Raw genomic sequence first — 21,009 nt, forward strand, 5'->3', positions numbered from 1 at the left:
TCCATCACCCACACACCATGGACGCATGGTCTCTGAGCACAGCTTGTAGCTGAACACATCCCACCATGTAATGTGGAAAGCAAACACAGTTCTCAAGGTGAGACCTCGAACTGAGTGAAAAGACTCTGATTTTGGGCTAAGAGCAGCTGGGTGGGAATGGGAGCACGGTTTGACTCTAGCAAAGCTCCTTGTGCCTATGCAAGGTTAAAAAGGCCCTTCTTTATGTGCACCAGAGCTGGGCTGTTGCGTAGCAAAAAGCTCGTCCTAAAAACCTGCAGCCTAAGCAGATAGGAGAGGGCTGCGCGCCGCCTTTGCTCACCCGGGGAGGGAGAGCCTTGTCCAAGCCCTGCGGGGAACTGGTTGCAGAGCCAGAGCTGGCTTCTGCCTTTGCTGAGGAGCCCAGGAGTGCGTCCATCCCCTGCCTGCCCCTGCCCTGCCCGCCTGCACTGCGGGAAGCGGGCAGCCACGCGCCTGAATCACGGCGACGCGGCGCGAAGGAAAACCAGAGCCCCCTCGTCTTTGCAGCTCCCGGGGTCCCCTTTAATCAAAAGGCTTGGCCGGAATTTTTATTTTGGTTTTTCTTTTTAAATTAGTATTATTTTCTTTCTATTTATTTTACTTTCCAGACAAGCTTCAGCCAGCAGGGCTGCTGGCATTTGTAGGCTGCTCTAGTGGAAATTAAACTGGACTTTCAGTGCCCGGCTTTTCCTCACCAAAGTGCCAGCTCTGGGCAGCACAGACTCCCCCTGACGCCTCACGTGGGGCTTTGGGCTGTATTTCCTTCCAGCCACTCGTTTTTCATCTGCAGAGCTGAATGTCTTAATACTTTTGTTGGCAAATACAAAAAAAAAAAGAAAAGAAAAGAAAAAAATTAATCCTCTCCTGTAAAAACAGCTGATTCAGATCCGTAGTATCTTGATGTGGCAGAAAGAAATTAGTTCTTGCATGTGGGTTGAGAAAGGCTGTTTGTCCAGGAGGACGGGGGCGGGAACGGCTTCCTTGATTCCTTTCTTTTTTTTTTTTTATTTAAATGATTGAAATCTCCCTGCTCGCTGCACGGGCAGGGGTTGTTTCCTTTAGCAGTGAGATGGTGCTGAGGAAACGTGCCGGGACAACCACGCCGGCAGTGCCTGCTTCCCCAAAGCATCACCCGCCCTGACCCCCCCCCAGCTCCATCCCCAGGCACCCCTGGGTGGGCTGGGGACCCCCCAGCCCCTTCGGTCCCAGAGCGGAGAGGTGCCAACACCAACAGCCCCGGTGGTTTTGGAAGAGCCCTGGCAGCGTCCGAGCAGTGGATAGAGAGGAAATAACTGGGAAATAATAGGATTAGGTCCAAGCCTCGCTCTCCCCAGGGATGCTGACGCTGGCAGGAGGGAAGGAGGTTCCCGGCCAGGCCAGCACCGCGCTGGGCACAACCCCCCCCGGACACTTGTGACGGCCAAAGGGTGGGGGGCAAACACCTCGACCGCGAGCACCTCGCTGAGAGCAAAGCTCTGCCCCACAGAGAAAGGGGTCGGATGGTTCCTGGGGGAGTTAATCCTGGGCCGAAAGCTGGAGCTGGTTTGGTGCCGCTCCGTGGGCAGGTTGGTCCCGTGGCCCCTCCGGTGCCATGGGGCTCGGTGGGGACAGGACGGGATGGAGCTCTGCCCACGGAGGGCCACAGGCACTGGCAGATGCCTCCCCGTCCCTGGTCTTGGGAGAGATTCAAGCCCAGCATCCCATAAATTATTATTATTACCCTTTTTTTAAAAAAAACAACCAAACCCCAAGAATAAAAATTCCTTTGCAATTGTGAAGCGAGAGCCTCGCAGGGCTTCTGCAAATGTGCATTAAACTGGCTCTGGCTGCTGCCAGCGTTGAGAGGCCATTTCATGGACAGGCAAACCAAGCCGCCCGGTGAAGCAGGGGGGTCTCCGTCCCCTCCGTCCCCTCCATCCCACTTGTCCTCCGCTTTTCCGCAGCGCAGGCAGCAGGAAGCTGGGGTTGAGCCTAACAGCCAGCCTTTTCCTTTAGGCCCAATTCCTATTTTTCTCTAAGCCTGTCCTGAGCATCGACTCGTGCTGCTGGAGCAGAGATTTGGTCCCCAGCCGGGAACGTCGGCCCCTTGCGGAGCAGCCCTGAGCTCTGCATTAGACCGGCAGCTTTCTGACTCGGAGGGGGAGGTTGGGGAGCAAAGAGTTAAAATTTATTCCATCCACCTGTATATTTTCACAAGCCTTCAGATAGCAATCAAGAATGCAGGAAACGGTGTATTTAAGGGGTCTGAATTTGCCAAAACTGTGCCACAAGTCAAACTTTTAAAGCAAAGTTTATTTGTAAAGTTACAGAAGGACGAAGTATCTCCTGTGAAGGGGTAAGTCTAAAGCTATCCTTTTTTTTTTTTTTCCACCTCTGCATTTAAAATGATTGGACTCAGGAAGAGGGAGAGGATTCATGAAGAGGGGCTTGGTTTTAATCTAATAAGCGTTTTTTTTCCCCTCCCCTGTAGGCAAGTGCTAGAGCTCATGAAGGCACAGATCAACCCTGCGCCGGGTTATAGAGGGGCCTTTGACGGTTGCCTTGAATAATTTCAGCTTGTTTGGAACCATGCGAGGGACCCGATGGCGCTCAGAGGTGCCCCAGCTGTTGCTCCCCAGCTCCGGGGGGCTCAACGCCGCCCGGATCAGCACCCGCCGGCTGGTGGGATGCTGCGATGGTGCACGGCCAGCACAAGTGCAAGGTCTCTGGCGTTTAACCCTGCCCACCCCTGCGCGCTAACTACCTTGGATCTTGAATCTGTAAAGGCTCCGTCAGGGTGTTTATAACTTCTTTATGGGTGGTGTTGAAGCGGCAGCCGCAGAGGCAGTAACTGTACTCCTAGTGCAAGGATAACGTTTGCTAAAAGTTCATTTTATACAAAAATATTAATTAGGTTTGTATTTCTTGTAGTTGGCAGGAGCTGGGTAGCTTTTATTTGGCCGCTTGTTGCTCGTGGGCTCTCAGGGGGCAGGGAGGGGGCTGCTGGCGTTCACATCCTAAAATAAGGACCAGCCACATCGCCTTGTGACAGTGCCTTTGGCTCCCAGTCGCTGCCCATCGTGAGAGGGGAAGAGGATGGAGGGGAGGCAGCCAAGGTCGGCGGCACCTCCTGCCTACGTGAGCTCCGGCAGGCAGGCACGCCTGAGCCCGGCTCTCCCTCACCTCCTGCCGCCTCGGCACCCGGGGCAGGGCGCTGGGACGGGCAGGGGCCAACAGCCCCCTGTGCAGGGGCTGGGGGAGCCCAGGGACACCCCAGGGGAGTGAAGGCAAAGCCTTAATTCCATGATGCTTCCCACCCCTTTGACACACTGCAGCCCGGGCGCTGCCTGCAGGCAGAGCGGGCTTGTCCCTGCCTGCGGAAGAGCAGGCGGGCGAAGCCCCGTGGCCAGGCGTAGAGCCCACGTCGCCAGGCCCCCGGGCCGCTGCTGCCTGGCCGGACCCTGCCGTCGTGCAGCGACGCCAGCACGGGGAGCACCTACAGACCCCACGACGGCTGCTTTTCCGAGGGCGTCGGGTCAGCATGGCGCGGCCGGAGCGACGGCATCCGCGGGGTTTGGCACCCATCGCCTCCGCGGCAGCATGTGCGCGGCTCCCTTGGGTTTATTCAAATCCTTCGGCTCCCTCTCATCCCTCTGGAAGGAATCGCTGATAAATACGGGCTGGGAGCGCTGCAGGTGATCTCTCGGCTCAGGGCAGCGGGGCCGGGCACCCGCCGTGGCACCCTGCCACCGCAGACTGGGTGGCCCTTTCTTGGGTGGTGACTAAAGACTCTTGTAATTGAGATGAGGCTTTAATATACACCAGCAGGCAGGCTGACCTAAGGGAGGGGGGGGAAAAGAAGCAGAGATAGGGTCGAACACGGCGTGTCTGGGTGCAACGGGCGCTGCTCAGCCAGCCCGACCGGTTGAACCAGCCCGTGCCGGGGTGCCGCATTTCGGCACAAGCCACCCAGGGCTGGGCTCGCGCCTCCTTCCCGCTGCCGCGTGCCCTAACGTGGCACCGAGATGCCAAGTTGCAAGAAGGGTTTGGTTTTGGTTCTTTTTTTTCCTGCAGGAGAAAGCACGAAGTCGCCCAAAATGCCAGCTCGGTCAGGGTTTGCACGGGGAAGGCGGGTGCCGGCTCCTGGCGAGGTCTGGAGGGCGACGCTGGCGTTGCAGCATGGCCTGGGTTGGCCGCAGGCAGCGCCGCGGCACAGCCCCGAGGAGCCGGCTGGCTGCACGGCTGGAAAGAAGCTTTTTGCAGAGAACAACGAGGGCGGCCGAGCCCCGGGGACGCCCGGCACGACGGGGCCGGGCCCTGGGACACGCGGCCGTCGCAGCCCAGCCAGAAGGGCAGCGTCGCGGGGCTCCTCGGGCATGGCTGCTAGCGGCTGGCAGGGGAGGTGGGTGTGATGGGAAGGGGCATTTCCCCCCAGTCCTCTCCACCCAAGTCTGACCTGTTAAAACTCACCTTCAAAAATGCAAAGGCCAGAAAGCTACTTTAAAGTCACTAAAAAAGTTAGAATGAAATAAAAGGCTGATGCCATGTGAAGGGGTATTTATAAAAGTCACCAGCTGATGCTGGACTCATCCCTAGAAACACCCCAGGTCAGGCTGGACGGGGCTCTGAGCAGCCTCGTCTGGTTGAAGGTGTCCCTGCTCACTGCGGGGGGTTGGACCGGACGCGCTCTGAAGGTCCCTCCCAACCCAAACCATTCAGTGATTCTCTAATTCTGTGCATCCAAGGAGCAGTGATGTAACCCAGCAATAAATCTCTTCAGGCCAAGACAATGATCTCCACGCAGCCGGCGATGACTTAGAGGGTAGGAAATACCTCTCTGCTCCCTGACAGTGGTGCTCAGGGAGGTATGTGGGTGCTACAAGTGCTGCGTGACCCTGCTTTCTCTCAATGAAAAGAAAAAAAATCCCCCTTTAAGAAAATTCCTGCAGCATTTTCCACACATTTCTTTTCCCCCCCACGTGGATTATCTCCTCTGGTTCCAAAGCCACAAAAAAATATTGTATTTTTAAAATGAAACCTCAAGGTAAATAAAGGCGAGGGTTTGCATCTGCATTCAACGCTCGCCACTTCTATCGCCCGGGCGGGGGGAAAAACGCCAGCGCAATTTTCTGCCGATATAAGATAGAAAGGTGGAGAACATTTTTTAAATGTTCTGCAAACATTCCATCATCTATAGGAATCAAAGCCCCATTGAAAGTTACAGAACGCCTCACATTCGAGGTTTTTAATGAAAACCAAATTTTTTTTCATGCCCTGTGTTTTTCTTTGCGAGGATTTCCAGGGGAATACAACTGAAGCGGGGGGCGGACTTGGGGAACTTGGCTGGAGTTTCTCCTGGCCCAATAGGGCTTTCACTGTGGGGTTCTTTTTTAATGGTTTAAAGATAATATGGCCCTCGTAATTTTGGACTTGTCAAAGTGCTCGCTCTTGCCCTGGATCAGCACTGGGTTATTTTTCGCTGGAAAAGAAATGGTGGAGCAGGGGCAGCAGGGGAGATGGGGGTCTCGGTCGCTTGCTGGGAGAGGAGGGCTCCCAAGGTCAGGCTGCCAGGCTGCGGGCAGGAAAGCAAAAGCCAAATTTTGGGTTTAATATCTTGTGGTGTGGAGCTGGGCGAATCCTGCTACGGTGAGAGGGGCCGGGCACCCGGGGGCCGGCCAGCACCTGGCTTCCGTACCTGGGGAAAATGTCCCACGTGCTGCAAACTGGCCGGCCCTGGGAGCGGAAACCTCTGCGCGCCCTTCCTGGAAAGCAGAGGGATTTTATGCCCCCCCCAAAAAAATTCTGGATAGAAACCCATTGCTTTGGGGCAGCTGAAAAGCTGTTGTTAAGAAACATCTTTTTGGTTTGGCTTTTTTTCTCATTTTCTTTTAGACTAACTCCATGTGGAGGTGACCTACCGTCCTGACGAGGATGCTGGTGAAGAGGGGCCAGCAGTGCTGCCGCAACATCCCTGTCCCACCGCAAGCGCCTCCCCCTGGCTCACTCCCTTGGCCACCAGCACCCCAAAAACCCTCCGGAGCCGCTCTGTACCCAATGGGGTCCCTGGCGGGGCGTGGGGAAGATGAGCGGGCAAAGTGCGGCTGCCCACCCAGGTGGGTTCGGCGGTGGCTTGGCCGGGGGCTGGGGGCACTGGACCACACAGCTCCGAGGCGGCACGAGGGAGGGGTGCGGGGAGCCCTAAAAGTGCCTGGCGGGCAGGCAGGGGCAGCTGGGGACCCCCAGGTTTCGCAGGAACATTTAATCCCCTCGTTAACGTCCCCCATTAGAACAATTCATTCTTTCACTCTGGCTTAAACACCCAACTTTACTTTACAGCTCATTTCATTTATGACTTAGAAATGAAATTACTGTATCGATTCCATGGCAGACAGCGAAAAAACCTGGGTGTTCCTGGTTGTAATAAACCCACCGGCTGCAAAGACTAACAGCAAAACCTGCCAAGGGGGGGGACCGGGCTGCCGCAACCCTGGGGACGGCACTGGGGACGGCACTGGGGACAGCACCTCCAGGTCCCCTCTCTGCAGCCAAACCCAGCTCTGCTATGGTTATTTTCCTCCCCATCTTAAAAAAATGAACTGTATGTGTTTGCAGGGTCCCAGGGAGGGTTTGCAAGTCACTAGAATGGAAAGGAAATACACTGCCTGGTAGCACCGGTGTGAAATATCCCTCCTGGAGCTGAGCCAGAGCCCAGGCGGGGGCTGGAGAAGGGGTTCACTGGATCACCAGAGGGGGATCACCGGAGCACTGTGCAGTGATGGAGAGCCCGACCTGGTCCTCGGCCACCCACCCTCATGCCATCGCAGTGTGGACAGAGCCAGGATTTGGGTAATCCAGCCCAAAAAATGTCGCTGGTGTTTTCTTGTCCCTCCCCGTTGCGTGGTGGGGCTGCAGGCAGCACCGTGCCATGGCCAGGGGTTTCGGGCAGCACCCTGGTGCTTTCCCTGCTCTCCACCTGACCGCTTCGCCGCCCCCGGTGCCATCCCAGGGTTGGTTTTGTTGCTCAGCCGAGAGACCCGTGGGATTTCCACGTGCTCCTTGGAGCGCAGCGTCGGGCTGGAGGCAAACAGCGCACTGCCTGCCGCAAGCCCAGGGCACATTGAAAACGTTTAAAAGCAGCACCCATTTAAGCACCCTGCCTGAACCGCAGCAGGACACGGCACCGACCCCTCAGAGCAGCGGGGGGTGACGCTCCTGACCCGCTCCGGAGGCCGGATCCTGCCCCGCAGGAGCAGAGCATCCCCAGGGCAGCGGCACATCCCTGCGGGGATCCGACGGGCTGGAGGTGCCCGAGCGGGGCTGGCGGGAGGTGGCGGGTGCTGCCGGGGCCGCCGGGCGCGCGTCCCCCCGCCACACGGACATGCCCCGTCACGCGTGTGCGCTCTGCCCACACAGGCAGGTGCACGCCCGGGGGTGCTCACCTGGGGGGGGTGCGCCGAAACGGCACCGCGCACACACACACCACGCTCCTGCTGGGATGCAGCCTCGTCTTCCCTGCCCGCCTCGGCTGGCCTAATTAAAGCCCGCTATCATCCCATCTAACGTGATTCCAAGGTTAATGAGTCCCTGCTCTCCATCCTCCCCTGCTCCAGCCCTTTGAAGTCGAGCTGCTTTCATTGCTCGGTGTCTGATGGCGGCAGGAGGTGCCTGGTGGAATGAGCCGGGATCCCGTGCGGTGTCCCTAACATCGTTTTTAGCCTCTGTGGGTTAAGCCAAGAATAAAGACTCGCAGGGCATGAGCTTATTTTGATTTAAATTCTTCTGATCTCCTGGCCCAGCCCAACCTCTGCGCAAGAAAACACCTTCCCTGCATCTCAGCCTGCTGCTGTCAGGGAATTAACAGTTATACAGGCAACTTTTTTTGCATGGCTTCAATAAAAAAAAGTACGTTATTAAATTACAGCCCGCGTGCAGAATGGCACATAAGGCGCTTCAGGGTGAGGTTGAGACGTGGCTGCTGCTCGTGGCACAGCCAGCGCCGGGCGTGCAGGCTTGGGTGCCATCGGGATGCGTGTCCCGGTGACACGGCCCCGCTTGGTGACACCCCTGCGGGGCGGGAAGGATTCGAGGAGGCTGATGGGGATCCAGGGAACTGGGTTTAAATCTGGCACTGGGCAAGACTCCTGAGCCGTACAAAAGTATTTAAGTGCTTAATTCCCACCAGCTTTTTTGCCTGTTTTAGCTCCAAGTGCAGCCGCAATCCCAAACTGGCTTTAGGGAGACATTTCCACGGTGGGTACCTGGGGTGGTGTTGTAGAAGTGCCCCAGACCCACTAAAAATGAGCCCAGACTGTTCCTGCCGGACCGTTCCCCACCCAGGAGAGCCACGGTGCACCCTGGGGCGGGGATTAGCCCTTGGAGCCCCAGCTGCCCCGCAGCCCTGGCCTCGGCTGCTCTCTCCTCCCAGCCATCCTGTGTCCAAAGCCCCCACGTGCCACGGGAGCAGCCCTTACATACAGCCATGCCTCAGCCTTGTTCCCTGCACGTGGGCCGGGCTGCCCTGGCCAGGAACAAACAGGCGCCGGGGAAAACAGGCATCCTGGCACGGGCTGAGCCGCGAGGATGTGTTGTTGGAGTCCTATTTATGGGAAATCACAGCCAGCCTGCCTGCCTTTTTCTTACTTTTTTATTTTTTCTTTAAATTGGAGTCTCCTCTGCAATACATGGAAATATTTGGGGTTGATTTTAGCTGAACAAGCTGTGGTTCAGGGCTGGATGGTGGTGTCGGGACTGGCCGAAGCTGGGGAGAAAGAGCTCAGCAGAGGAGCTATAGCGGACCTGAAAAACAAAACATCCTGGCTACAGCTGAACAGAACAGCTCTTGTGACCCCAAAACGATGTTTTTACTGGGTTGTTTTTGTATTGCACCAAACTTGAGAAATTCTGAGTGATCAGGAATGAAGGATTGTTTTTTTCGGGTTTTATAGCTTGGGCACTGAACCAGCCCTCCACCCGCCCTGCTCTTCTCCCAGCTCCCATCCTCGCCAAGACTCTTGCCAGCCAGCACTGAAGACACAGCCAGCCGGGGCTCGCTGCCAGCAGGTCCTGGCGTGGCTGCGTCTTTGCCCTTTACGGGCCTTGGTTTAACAGCTCCTGCCTTTTTCGAGCGGGTGGGAACGGCACCGGTTGCCTCCCAGAGATGCCGAGCATCGGGGCTGGCCCCGGAGGGGTGGGAAGGGGGCAGCGCCCCAGCGAAGCCGGCGGAAGGGGCAGCAGCTCTGCTTCGGGGGCGAGTTTTGAAGAGCCTGTGAGTAGCAAAAGGGCTCATTTTTGTGCCTGTCTGGGAATTGAATGGGGAGAAAAAAACCCCCACCAACCAATATATATATAAATATATATCTCCCACAAGGCGCGAGGTCCCGCTGAGTGAGTAGATGTGAATGACGTGTAACCTAACACTTTCCCAGACACCCTAATGAATTTTCCATGTTTTCCACCATTTAGCTTCTAAATAGGCAGTATTCAAAAACAAAAAAAAACCAACCCAACCTCAACAAACCACCCATCCTTTCCAGCAGAACGGCCCTGCAGCGGGATTAACCCCCCGTGGATGCCCACGGAGACGGTGCCGGAGTGGGAGCCGGTGGCTCCGGTTCGCGCTGGCCCAGGCGACGGGCATCGGGGAGGGGTGTTGCTTGCAGGTTCAGGGGGTCGCCGGGGGTGCGGGAAGGGTGCAAGGCGCCTCGCGGGGCCCTTCGGCCCCACTGTTTCAGAGGAACAGGAGTGTGCCCTAATCACGCTGATTGCTCCTTCGTGCAAGGTTCATTAAAGCTCTTAACGAGGGCAAGGGACGGTGCGGGCAAGGCGGGAGCCTGCGGGAGCAAAGCAGGCTCCTTCCCCCGCGTCCTGCAAAGCCTAGGGACTCTTTTCAAGTTAAAAGTTTATTTACTAAGACGGGCAGTTTGGAGACAACACAGTCATTAAACTGGAGGCTGGGGTTTAGAGTTTGGCGACTATAATAAGATTTTTGCTGAGACTTTTGTTACTTTGTTCTCAAAGGAAATATTCTTCATTTTTCCTAGGAGATTTTTTTAGCCCAAACTCTGCTCAATTTAATATCTGAACATTCAAAAAAAGCCATCCAAGCTCCAGTGACTTTTTTTTTTTTTCCCCCTTTCAGTTTTCATTTGCAAAAGAAAAACCAAACATTTCTGCTCTGGCTGCCCCATGGTATTGCTTTCTGCCCTGTTTTTCAGAGTCCCCCGGAACAGCGGGCACCCTTGGGTGCTCGGCTCTGCTCTCTGGCAGCCTGCCCCAGCATCTGTGGCTGCTCTTGGCTCTCAGAGCACCTTTGGGAGAGGCTGAGGCACCCCACAGCCCACGCTGCCGTGCTGGGGTCCAGCTTTCCCATTTAATTCATTAAATTGGTGCAAAACCTGTGTACAAGCAAGACGCAGCCCCAGCGTCTGCAGCACGCTGGCTCCCGTGCGCGGTAGGTGGCCTGTATAAAAATAACGCCTATATAAAAGTAACACCCATCTGGCCCTCAGGTGTCGGGTACGTTTAACGCCACCGGCTCGCGGAGCTACCTGGGCCTCCCAGCTGTATTTTAGCTGCTGCCGCGTCCTCCCCGCACCGGCTCGGTCCAGCATCGCCTCGAACGGCAGCGCCCGATCCAGCCGCAGCCCCGGTCCCCGCCGGGCATCGCCCCACCGGCGCCAGCACCAAAACCGCTTTGCAGAGGGGCTGCACCCCTCGAAAGCCCCTTTTCCGCGGGTGACCCAGTGCACGCCGGTGCAACAAAGCCCTTTTTATTTGTCCTCTTTTTCTTTTCCCTTTCCTCCTTCTTCTCTCTTTTCATTGCAGCTTTAAATGAGGCTGCGAGTAAAGCGTGGATCAGTTTGGAATGGAAAGTTCCTGTAAATAATAGCTACACCTCGGGGTGTTTCCTCTCCCAGTAGCTGTGAAGAAAAGGCGGGTATGTCTAGGGTTTGACTTGAAACATATTTCCGCTGGCCAGGGCTGCGGAGACGGATTCTCACCCATATTAGCATTTATTGTGGTTTTGTTCGGGCTTTTCCGTTGTTGGGTTTTACTTTTTTTTCTCCCTGGTTCTTTTTTCCTCTTTCCGTGCAAACGCCGCTACGGGTTTCGCTTACAGAGATGCTGCAAAGGCAGACCGTCGACTCCGGCACGTCCGCCCCGAGCCCTGCTCGCCGGGGAGGGCGCTGGCACCGCCGCGGCACGCCGCTGCCTTTGCTGGGCTCATGAATAACGCTTGCGTTGAGAGGCTTGGCTCCTCGGGAGCCCCCAGCCGCCAGCGCATTGGCATCAGACGCTATTGTAGGCTGGGATTTTTTATTTTTTAATTTTTGCTTTTCAGCTGTCATTTGGGTTCTGGAGGCGAGTGGTGAGTGTTAAGGGGTTTGGGCTTGGACCGCCTGGGAATTTGGGTCCTGTTTAGGATTTGCGCTGGAGCTTTTGTGTCTCGGGAAGCGGCGCGGCGATGACAGGCGGCGGTCGGGGCGCGGGGTGCTTGGCCGGGGGCACAGGGATCACCTGCCAGGTCTAGCTTAGCGCAGTCCGAGTGGTTCAGCCCCACCTTGGAAAAGCCTACAGGGGTTTTCCCAGGGCTCACAGCACGGGGTCGTGTGTGTGTCCCCCCATCCCACCCACCCACCTGCCCGAAATGTGGGTGAGAGCAGCCGCGAGCCCCCCAGACACCGGATCCGGGCACCAGGATGCTCGGAGAGGTGCCAAGTTAGACCCTGGAGACAAAGCAGCGTGAGGAACCGTCCTCTGTACGGGGGCACAGATCTGCTGCCCCCGGCGAGAAGTGAGCAGGCAGAAGGCACCGGAGAGACTTGTAATCGTATGTTTATTATTCCACATGGAAAGTCATTAAAATGATTACACGGAGGCCTGGCGATAAAATCACGTACATTGGAGAAGAACATCGACACCAGTAACAGAAAAGCAGAACTGACCACTTTGCTCTGGATTCGTACCAACGCGGTGTCCGCGCGCTCACGGAGGAGCCCAGCTCTGTTCTCACTGAAGCCAGCGCAGCAGAGACGGCTCCAGCAAGAGCTTCTTCCAATGACTTCAACAGGAGCAGACCCTCCTCTTCCTCTCCCCCCCTCCCCCCCCCCCAGTGACAAGTGCTACAGGTTAAAAAGATGGGCTACATATTAAATATAGGGCATTACCTTCAAGTAGGGCTGGTATATTACACAAATAACCACATTATTTGGTATCACTAGCATCTTTTTTTAATGTCCATCGTAAGACACCATTAAAAAAACCAACAACTTCAGCCTTCTTTATCTACAAAGATCTTTGTTCTCATCTCCTTAGTTGTTTGTTGTTATTTTACCCTGCACATACAAGTATTAGAAGCATTATTAAGAATCGGATCCTTCAACACATTTAAGAATTATATTATTATAACAAATAAGACCAAAAATTAGATTTTATAGTTAAATATTCTGTGAGCCAGACAAAGGGGTTTTACTGTACAAGCAATTGTGCATTTTTTTAAAAAAGCAAATTATAGTGCAAAGCAAAAAAACGTCGGCCTGTCTTGCGACCATTTGCATACAATAGAGGTGCATATATTTACACCTTCACATGACAATATGTCATAAAAATAACATCGTTGCCATTCTTTTTATTATTTTCATTTTTTTAAAATTCACTACGAACAGTCTTAAATTAACCTAGTACTACGAATGCCTTGTTCTCTTTGTGCTTTCAATCAGTGGCGCGATCGGATGATAAAACATAAATGCATCAAAACACAGGCTGCCGTGGTCCAGTTTCTACAGCTGGCAAGCACCGGCCCGGTGCTCGCTGTCGCTAAGGCAAGTGAAGGTTGCAGTTTTGCTGGGGTAGGGCTTTTTTATTATTATTATCATTATTACTTAAAAAGAGTTGTTCTTCTTGTTGCTTATTTAACTCACGAGTGGTCATCGCAGCTTTCCAATTAAGCCAGGATGTCTTGCTCCAGTCTTGACGTGGTAGTGCAATTACAACGCTCTGTACCTCAACCGAGTGCTGACAAGCTGCCAACTGAGATTTGGCGATAGGCGGCGCGGCTGCAATGGTGTAACTGAGGCAGAGGGGCTGGGAGGGCAGCTGGGGGGGTGGGTGTTGATTTTCTTATGCTCATGCAAAAAAACCAAAAGGCTTGGTTACTGGTGGTACCGGGGGCTGGGGACTGTCCCCGTCCCCTCGCCACAGGGGAGGCTGCGGAGGGCAGTGGGGACCGCAGCTACACGCTCCCGGGGACCTGCCCAGGCACCCTCAGCCCTGCCGGTGCGAGGAATCCCGAATCCAGCCCGAATTCCCACGCCAGCAGAAAGCACAGCCGGCTTGTGAGGGCGACGTAACCCCTCAGCGTGTCAGAGCCAGGCCACTATCCCGGCCTCAGGGGAGCCCTGGCCACCTCTCCGGCCGCCTACGGCCTCCCAGCGCCGTCCCGTTCGGGTTGCAAACCCTTTGGTACCAGCTGCGAGGGTGTGCGGTGCCCGGGAGACCCGGCTCCTCCGAGTGCCATGGGATGCAGCCGGTACTGATGGGCCGGTGGTGCCTTTAGTGCCCCTCCTTCAGCTTATTCAGCTACAGCAAGATAGCCGTGCTCTGGGTCACTTGGGGGAAAGGAACAGAGGGTGAGGGGATGGAAAATGCTAGATATCATTGCTTTGCACTATTCCCACCACCAAGGGACGGGGTAGAAATTGCTCCTTTCTCCAAATCTCAGTTAGAGCTTTCAGTATGAACTGACAAGTGTAAGTTGTTTCTCAATAAAAAAAAAGTCATCATGGTCAATCCGCTCTGGGTGAAAACATGGGAAAGAATCATAAGAGAAATATGATGCTTTGCCACCAGCTGCATGTGTCGCCACTCAGAGAGGATGAAAGGAAGACCCAGCGACCAGTGGCAGGGTGATGCCAAAGGCTCCCGAGTCCCTTTTTGCAGCTAACGCGCTTGGAAGTGCATCTCATACATCTTGGATTGTCCTGAACGCCGCCTTCGCTTCAGCCACCATCGCTGAGATTTGCTAAGAGGAGCAAAGAATCGAATGGTGAGGTCAGGACAAAAGAGCAAACAAAACAAAACAAAATACATCTCGTAAAAAGTACATCTCATATGTAAACATACAGGAAAGGGGGGGGTCTGTCAGGCACGGGATCAACCACGTTACTGTTTTAAAAATGACGACAATGATAAAAATGAACAATACAACCTCTGTCGTCAACAACAAATAATAATAAATCACATCACAGCTCTTGTTCACATGGCTGATGCCGGCCGACCCGCGAGGAGCGCGCGGCCCCCGCGCGTGCCCGAGTCCCCGCGGTTGTGCTGTAAACCAGACTCTCACGTGCCGCGTGCGGCTCTGGCGTCGTCCCGGAGCTCTTTGGTGGTCAGGGGCCCTACACTGGCGGAGGCGAGGAGAGGAGACAACAGGGCTTTCTTCTTTTTTTTTTTTTTTCTTTTCCTTTTTTTTTTTCAGTCCAGTCTTCCTGCCCTGGCAGAGAGATGGCTTGGACGATTCCCTGGTCCTTTCTCTTCTCTGAAACATTTTGCAGAGGAAGGGTGAGCTTTTCGTAACTTTTGAATGCTTTGTGTGGGGAAGAGGGTGCAAGTGAGATGACTGAGAAGTGTTCTGCAAGAAACAAACATCGGATTCCACATGCCCTTATTTTAAATTTTTTTCCCTATGTACATTCCACATGCTTAAAACATGTGAAAGGAACCACCAAGCGACCAAATTCAAGCCTCGTGGATGTTCGTCTTGAAATGTAACGTAGGTCCTGTTCCATCTTTGCTTGATGTTCGCCTATGCTTGCATGCAGAGGATCCTGGTTTGCTTTTGGTTTGGGAGACTTTGGTTTACCTTTTCTGTAGGCATCATTTCGCTCTATTGACTACCAAAAGGAGTAACATAACGGTGGCTGATTAAGTTAAAGCTATCGGTGCCCAGTTGAGTTCCTCCTAGTAGGGTCTCCAGACAGACTCATCCATCCTCCCAGTAGTCGTCATGGTCGTTGGCGAGTTACTGTGGCTCCCGTCCGCATCCACCCCGTCGTTCTGATTGCCCAGGTTAGGATTCATTAAGCTGTTCCCCGCTGAGGCACTTGTACAAGAAGAGAGCATCCGGGTGGGCGAGCGCTCGCCACCTGCCACCATGGAGAACTGGTAGGAGCCCGAAGATGTGCCGTAGTACAAATGGTAGGGAGAGGGATTGGCCTGGAAGGGTCCACTTTGGTTTTGCGTGGAGCCGGGGTAGGGGGGTGGCAGGTAAGTGTGGTGGAATCGCGTCGTGGTGGGCATGCTGGTCATGCTGATGCCCCCGATGCCCGTGGGGGAAGGCGTTGCGGTGTAAGGGAAGGCAGCGGACATGGCGCCGGGGTAATGCATCCGTGGGTCGGAGAACCTGGTCTCAGTGAGAGCCGGCAGCGTCGGGAAGGAGCGATCGAACTGCCGGGGGTCAGAGAAGGGGCTCAGATCTGACGTGCCTGTTGAGGTGGAGGAAGAAAGTGGGTGGTTAGAGCACTAGCCTTGCGGCTTGTAGAGTTTGTCCTATAGCCTGGGCCATCCCCTGCCCAAGGAACTGAAGTCAGAGGGAAAAGCATCTCTTGGATCTGCCAGGGAAGACTGCTGGGGACCTTAAATACAGAAATCTTAACCCCATTTGTTTAACTTGCTTCCATTTCCTGTCCTAAAATTTGTTGTTTCCTACCCAAGAAGGGACTCGACTAAGCTGACTTCTCTAGGGTTCTATTCATCTCTGGCAGACTAAAAAAACACACCCCATAAACACAGAAAAAAAAATGTTTAGCCATTACATCAGCTGTGTAGTAAATAAATGGATGCAGGCCCCAGACGGCCGGTCCCTGAGATAGTCGGTGGTATATATACACACACACGGAGACAGAGAGGAAAAGCTGGAGCCCAGACCAGCCTGCTAAGCCTTCTTGTGGGTGGCCTGTTCGTGCTGATACCATCAGGGGATGGAGCTGATAAACACACAGCTGAAAACTCCCAAGCTAGGAGCCACAATATCCCTCTGCTTGATTTCTCTGTGTATTTTTCTCCTTCCAAGAGGATAAAGAGAGTGAGAAATTCAGGCTTTCTTCTGCTGGGGGAAGGGAGACCTGGGTCAGCATGGTGGGGACATTGCCCGGCTCCCTCGGATGCTGGAGCCCCCCATGCCTTTTCTTGGGGGGGTCTAAATCCAAAAGGGGTCGTAGCCAGCCAGCCAGGAGAGGGACCTCTGCCCGGCACTGCCAGGTCCCATCGTCCCGCGGGGACCACAGGTTAGAGAGGGGAATCCAGACCAGCAGATCCTTTGAGGACTTCAAGGCTTTTCTGTGGCTACCGCAGCTGTCCCAAGGCTGGTGCCGTTTCCTTACAGGGCCCAGCACACCTCTGGCCTTGGCGCACCTGAGACAGAGGGAAATGAGCTTTGCTTTCCAAGGAGAGATGCGAAACCCCTGTCCTCGAGACCTCCGTGGCCCCCACCGAGCTCTGGCACTGGTCATGCAGGAGGACATGGCTAGAAATGCTGCGATTGTGCCTTTCTCAGCCTTCTAACACTCCTCATGAGCCGACAGACTCCAGAAAGGGCAGTTCTAGCCCAGAACACTTGGCTGGTGCACTGAGCTCAAAGCCTTGGCCATCCTCTCTGTTTACTCCCAAGACCCCTATTTTTCCCTTGTTAAAAGCAGGGGCATCGCGCCTCTCTGCTTTGGTAGGGGATGTCACCTGGCCTCAGTGGCTTTTTTTTGTCACATCAGCTGGATTTTGAATTGACTGAGAGCAAGAAAATGTGTGAGATGAGTGTGATAAACATGCTTACTGGTTTTAGATATGCGTATGCAGACAGACACACACATATTCATATAACTGTATATTTGCTATGCATGCAGACAGATGCATGTTTTATATATATTTATTATGATGAAGCATTTTTAACTTCTCAGGGCTGGTGTTCCAGGCCCTGCAGCATTTCCCCAGGAAAAAATACTTGCGATAATTCCTTCCAGCTAACTAGTGGCAAGGGCATGCTCTGGAGGATAACACAGGGAGGAGATTTGATCTGAACCCTCTTTCTCATCCCAGGTGAGTCCTTCAGCCATCGGCCGCTGGAAGGAGAAGAGGAGGGGAGGTTCCTCCCTCCCCTCCAGCCCTTTTGCGGGCGATCAGTGGTGCCTGCCTTCCCACGCAGGCTCCATGGAGGAGAAAGGCGGGGGAGCACCTGGTCTGTGAACGTGGCTGTGGCTTTGGTGTGAGATAAGAGAGGAGCTGCTCAAAGCTGTCACGAACCACACCGCTGTGCACACACCCGGGGCTGGATGCAGCCGAGCCGAGCGTGGAAGAGGCTGTCTGGCCGCAGGGCCGCCCCTCTTGCATATGATGTGGAGGGTTAGTGTGCTTGGGCTGGCTGGAGAAGCACAATGCTGTGAAAAATGCTCACAACTGATCAAACCAACCTGATTTCATATCTCAGCCTGCCAGCAGGATGCTCTCTTCCATCCCAAATCCACGCCACTGCAAAAGCAGCACCAAAACTGCCACCAGGCGCTGTCAGCCGAGGTTTGGAGACCAGCTCTGCCAGAAGCAGCTTGACCAGAGCCCATAGCTTTAGCAATCCAGCAGCATCACAGGAAAAGGTAGGACTATGGGGCAAAAATCCTGGCAGAACTTGGACTGGTGAGAAAAAGTGCCGTTTTCTGAATGCTTCCTCCGTTAGTGCACACAGCCCTGCCACTGCGGTCCAAGTAGCCGGACTGTTTTGCCATACACTGAGAGAAAGCAGTCTCTAAATGTCTCCCTCAGCCCCCAGAAAACCCAGACTGCTGCTGCCTTCCTGAGAACAGATGACAATCTCCAGCGATCAGACTGCGCTCCTTCCCTAGCTTTCACATGTCCATAAATAATATTCCATTGAATTCAAATTGAAATAAAACGGAAGTGCTCAGGGCACATTTCCCCTTTCCTCTATAATGCACTCAAATGTTTTTTCTTTTTTTAAAGGTTATGTTTTATTGGCCTGAACTTGCAACGTTTGGCAATGGGTCCTTGCTACTAATTCAGACACAAGCGTGTCAGAGTGTTAATTACAGGCTGTGTGTGGCGAGCACAGCACAGCCATACCTTTGGGTCTAGAGACACCCCGGCTATTGCCTGCAAGCGGGCGAGCTCTCCAGGTGCCAGGCTTTGAACCCCCGGGCTCCCACAGACAGCACTCTGCAGGGCTGGGCCCCTCTGGCCTGAGTGTGCAGGGGTACAAATCCCTTAGAAAACAAGTCCCTTGGCTGTGCCTGCCCCGGCCAGGGAAAATCACGGCCCCGCAGAGCGAGTGGGGCACCCAAGCAACCACGACCAGCTCGCTGTCATCTTCGCTGGGCCTTGGGGTTAAAGTCTGGCCCAGAGTAAAGCTCCAGCTTCCCCTGACCAGTCTGAGACTTAAAAAACCCACAACCTAAAAAACCCCACTTGTGTATTTTGTCCCTGAACCTGAGGGGGGGCGGGGGGGCCGGGGTTCAGCCTCCCCAGGCAGTGACAGCCAGACTCCAGGCTGCTCTACCGTGTAATGTCGGGTTCTGTTGTCCCGTGGACCCCGGGGAGGCAAAGCCCGTCCACCCCCGCTCCCCGCCGCGACACCCAGGCGGGAGAGCCGCCCTGGCCGCACGGGGCTGAGGCGGCCGTCGCCGGGCTGAGGGACGGAGCTCCTCGCTAACCACCGCCGTGCTGTGCAGGGCCCGGGCCGCCGCGGAGGCTCGGCGAAGCCGGTCCCGCCGCCAGCAGGGGGCAACGGCCGCCGGGCCCGCGGCGGGAGGCGGCCGCTAGAGGGAGCCGCGGCCGCGCCGGCCTCGCTGCCGCCCGCGCTCGGCGAGGGGAGCCGCCAGGCCGGGACCGACACTCGGCGCGGCGGGAGCGGGCCCGGGCCGGCGGCGCGGCGGGGCGTACTGCGGCCTCCCACCGCCCTCGCGGCGGGGTCTCTTCTCCACCTCGGCGCCATCACCTCAAAGCTGCCCCTCCATCTCAGTCCTCACCTCAGGGCCGCCCCTCCATCTCACCTCCTTCACCTCAGGGCCGCCCCTCCATCTCACCTCCTTCACCTCAGGGCCACCCCTCCATCTCACCTCCTTCACCTCAAGGCCGCCCCTCCATCTCACCTCCTTCACCTCAGGGCCGCCCCTCCATCTCAGTCCTCACCTCAGGGCCGCCCCTCCATCTCACCTCCTTCACCTCAGGGCCGCCCCTCCATCTCATCTCCTTCTCCTCAGGGCTGCCCCTCCATCTCAGTTCTCACCTCAGGGCTGGCCCTTCACCTTGTCTCCTTCACCTCAGGGCTGCCCCTCCATCTCACCTCAGAGATGCTCCTCTATCTCAGCGCCCTCATCACACGATGCCCCTCCATCTCAGTCCTCACCTCAGGGCTGTGCCTCCATCTCAGTCCTCACCTCAAGGCTGCCTTCCATCCTGTCTCTTTCACCTCAGGGCTGCCCCTCCATCTCACCTCCTTCACCTCAGGGCCGCCCCTCCATCTCACCTCCTTCACCTCAGGGCCGCCCCTCCATCTCACCTCCTTCACCTCAGGGCCGCCCCTCCATCTCACCTCCTTCACCTCAGGGCCGCCCCTCCATCTCATCTCCTTCTCCTCAGGGCTGCCCCTCCATCTCAGTTCTCACCTCAGGGCTGGCCCTTCACCTTGTCTCCTTCACCTCAGGGCTGCCCCTCCATCTCACCTCAGAGATGCTCCTCTATCTCAGCGCCCTCATCACATGATGCCCCTCCATCTCAGTCCTCACCTCAGGGCTGTGCCTCCATCTCAGTCCTCACCTCAAGGCTGCCTTCCATCCTGTCTCTTTCACCTCAGGGCTGCCCCTCCATCTCACCTCCTTCACCTCAGGGCTGCCCCTCCTCATGGATCCATGCGGGTGGGAGCCATGCAGCCCCATGCCCACCACTCCACCCAGGGGCATCAGCCCTCCTGCCCTGCATCCGAGGAGATTCCCTTGGAAGTAGCCCCAGCAAGGTCCAAATAAAACATTGCCATTAATATCCTCCATAACCACCTAACTCAGCAGCAAAGCAACCCTCCATCACGCCCAGCCAGCCATCAAACGGCAACCTGGAGCAAGCAACGCACTAAGCAAATGCCAGGGAAAAAGGAGCAGGTGAAGCTGTACCCTCGGGCCTGGTGCATCCTTCGAAATCACAGTTGACAATGTGCTTTAAAAAATCCCATCTTGCTGCCCCTTCCCCAGCCGAGCCCAGCGCATCGCACACACACATCTGCGCAGTAGTGCTGCCTCCGAGGTTTTACTACGGTTTGCCTCGCTTACTCACTGTCCAGCCCCCATTTGCTTTTTTGGACCCTGGCAATCTGAGCTTGAGTATTTCAGTTGTCCAGTTGCCAATCAAAATATTTGAAGGAAATGTTTATTTTCTTCTCGAAATCACACCAGCTGCTGCACTAACTGAATAAGCCCATTTAGCTGTAAGAATTTAACCATTGTAAGAGTGAATTGAGTCCCCCAACTACTCCAAAATCTGACCCAATCTATCAGCGGAAATGTCAATGTTTTGGATGGGAGTTTGGGGAAGTGTGGAATGTGTATTAAATAAAAGCCATGTAAAGGTCAAAGCCCTGATTAGTAATGCCACTGTCTCCTCGTTAGGGCTGTGCTGCCCAGGGGACCACGGAGGCCGGGACACACCCCGTTATTTAATTGTGCAGCTGCAATTTGCACCTTTTGACGACCCCCAAGTCCCCCCCGCACATGGAGCCAGATAGAAACAGGCTTTCAAAGCCACTCAGCCTCTTTCCAGATAAAACAACCGCACTCAAGTGACACAGCAGCTTTCTTTTCGCCTCGGAGACAATATGGGTCTTTTCTTGGGTGGATGGCAAGGAGATAAATGCAAAGAGCTGCCTCTGAGCGCCTGCGTGGCGATGGGAGCTAAACCTCGGCTGGGTCGTGGCAGAGACAGACGGGCAGGGTGGCGAGGGCTGGTCGTGAGCATCGAGGTGGG

At 55.2% G+C, this 21,009-nt stretch overlaps 1 protein-coding gene across 1 annotated transcript in view; it reads right to left on the reverse strand.

Annotated features, from left to right (window-relative positions):
- Nucleotides 1-11,814: 11,814 nt before the first annotated feature.
- RUNX3 (RUNX family transcription factor 3) overlaps nucleotides 11,815-21,009 on the reverse strand; it is a 41,759-nt gene continuing 32,564 nt past the window's right edge. Inside the window, exon 5 of the mRNA XM_064471316.1 lies at nucleotides 11,815-15,479. Within this exon, the coding sequence (XP_064327386.1) occupies nucleotides 14,956-15,479 (524 nt within the window). The 3' untranslated portion in view covers nucleotides 11,815-14,955. The remainder of the gene's footprint in view (nucleotides 15,480-21,009) is intronic.

Source organism: Phalacrocorax carbo, chromosome 22 (genome assembly GCF_963921805.1).
Source record: "Phalacrocorax carbo chromosome 22, bPhaCar2.1, whole genome shotgun sequence".
Lineage (NCBI taxonomy): Eukaryota > Metazoa > Chordata > Aves > Suliformes > Phalacrocoracidae > Phalacrocorax > Phalacrocorax carbo.